At 52.3% G+C, this 1,299-nt stretch overlaps 1 protein-coding gene across 1 annotated transcript; it reads left to right on the plus strand.

Moving 5' to 3' along the window:
- Nucleotides 1-107: 107 nt before the first annotated feature.
- L969DRAFT_20615 (uncharacterized protein) lies at nt 108-538 on the plus strand (the record flags this gene model as incomplete). The annotated part of the gene is made up of 3 exons (XM_014709181.1): nt 108-146; nt 201-380; nt 431-538. 3 exons carry the CDS (start codon nt 108-110, stop codon nt 536-538), a joined length of 327 nt encoding a protein of 108 aa, XP_014564667.1.
- Nucleotides 539-1,299: the final 761 nt, after the last annotated feature.

Here is a 1,299-nt window from a genome sequence, read left to right on the forward strand (position 1 = left end):
GCGCTATCGACTCGGATGCAGAGCTCGTCAAGCGTGATACATGTCCTTCCGACGATCTCACTACGATCTCGATCGCGCCTGCCAAAGGTAGCGCACCCGTGCTTACGATGCAGTTTTGCATCGCTGTCGTACCTCAGGGATCTCAAGTCAGTCAGGTTCATCCTCACCTGCTTTGGCGCTCAGACTAAGCCAATGCATAGGCCTGGCACTTGTTCGCAGCCAGCACACCGAATACCCACTTCAATTGGGGCGGAGCAGGAACGGCTGACGGTTTCTCGACAAACACCTTTCAGATCCAGGGACTTGACCACGATGGCACTTGGTTCCTATTTCGGCTAGATCTGCTCTACCGCGGCCGCTCAATTTTGAAAGTCCAAATTGTATGTGATGTTTCTTTGCCACATCTGTATAACCCTGACGAATCGTGCAGCACGATTTCTACTTGCGCTTGGTACCTTACGTCAGCTTGAGCTATTGGGTCCGAATCGGAACAGTCGTGCGAGATCACTACAGCGGACCTATTAAAACGCTCGGCTAGCCTGATCCTTCGACCAATTGCATGCAAAATTGCAGCTCGCAGATCATGAAGTTTCGATGCTGTCACCAATCTTCACAGCTGCGGGCCATAGTGCGACGATAAGACACAGTCTAGTATTGCGGTCACACCTTTCTTACACAGTCAAAGCGGAGCTGGACAACTTTAGCTCGATCTACCTGGCATGAATCTTCAGCGGAGCGCATGTACGATCAGTCATGCTCGCATGGCCGTTTGAAAGCGAGACGATGTATGACTTAAAGATGTGCGATACGCTTCACGATCGGTTATGTGGAATGATCGCACTGGAGTCCGGCCTCACGAGCTGCTGCCATCACTCTGGTCTACAATGCACCTCGAGGTCATCGAAAACACAGTCGCACTAGCACTGATCCCACGACATCGCTTGCGTATGTAACGCATGGCAGCTACGAATCCTCGCCAGACGTACATGAATTCAAAAAATCATCTGAGCAGACACGTCGCAAGGTCGTGCGGGCGACTTTGCAATCTCCGCTGTTCCACAGGCACGCCGCCCTCTCTGTAACCGTGCTGCATCGCCAATCACCTTCTAATACTCGTCAGCTCGACCACAGTCAAAGGAGATGGCCATCATCAAGATCGCACTGAGCCTAGCTGCACTTGTAGCAGTAACCTTTGCATTGCCCAGCGCTATCGACTCGGATGCAGAGCTCGTCAAGCGTGATACATGTCCTTCCGACGATCTCACTACGATCTCGATCGCGCCTGCCAAAGGTAGCGCA

Source organism: Mixia osmundae (assembly GCF_000708205.1).
Source record: "Mixia osmundae IAM 14324 unplaced genomic scaffold scaffold_28, whole genome shotgun sequence".
Taxonomy (NCBI): Eukaryota; Fungi; Basidiomycota; class Mixiomycetes; order Mixiales; family Mixiaceae; genus Mixia; species Mixia osmundae.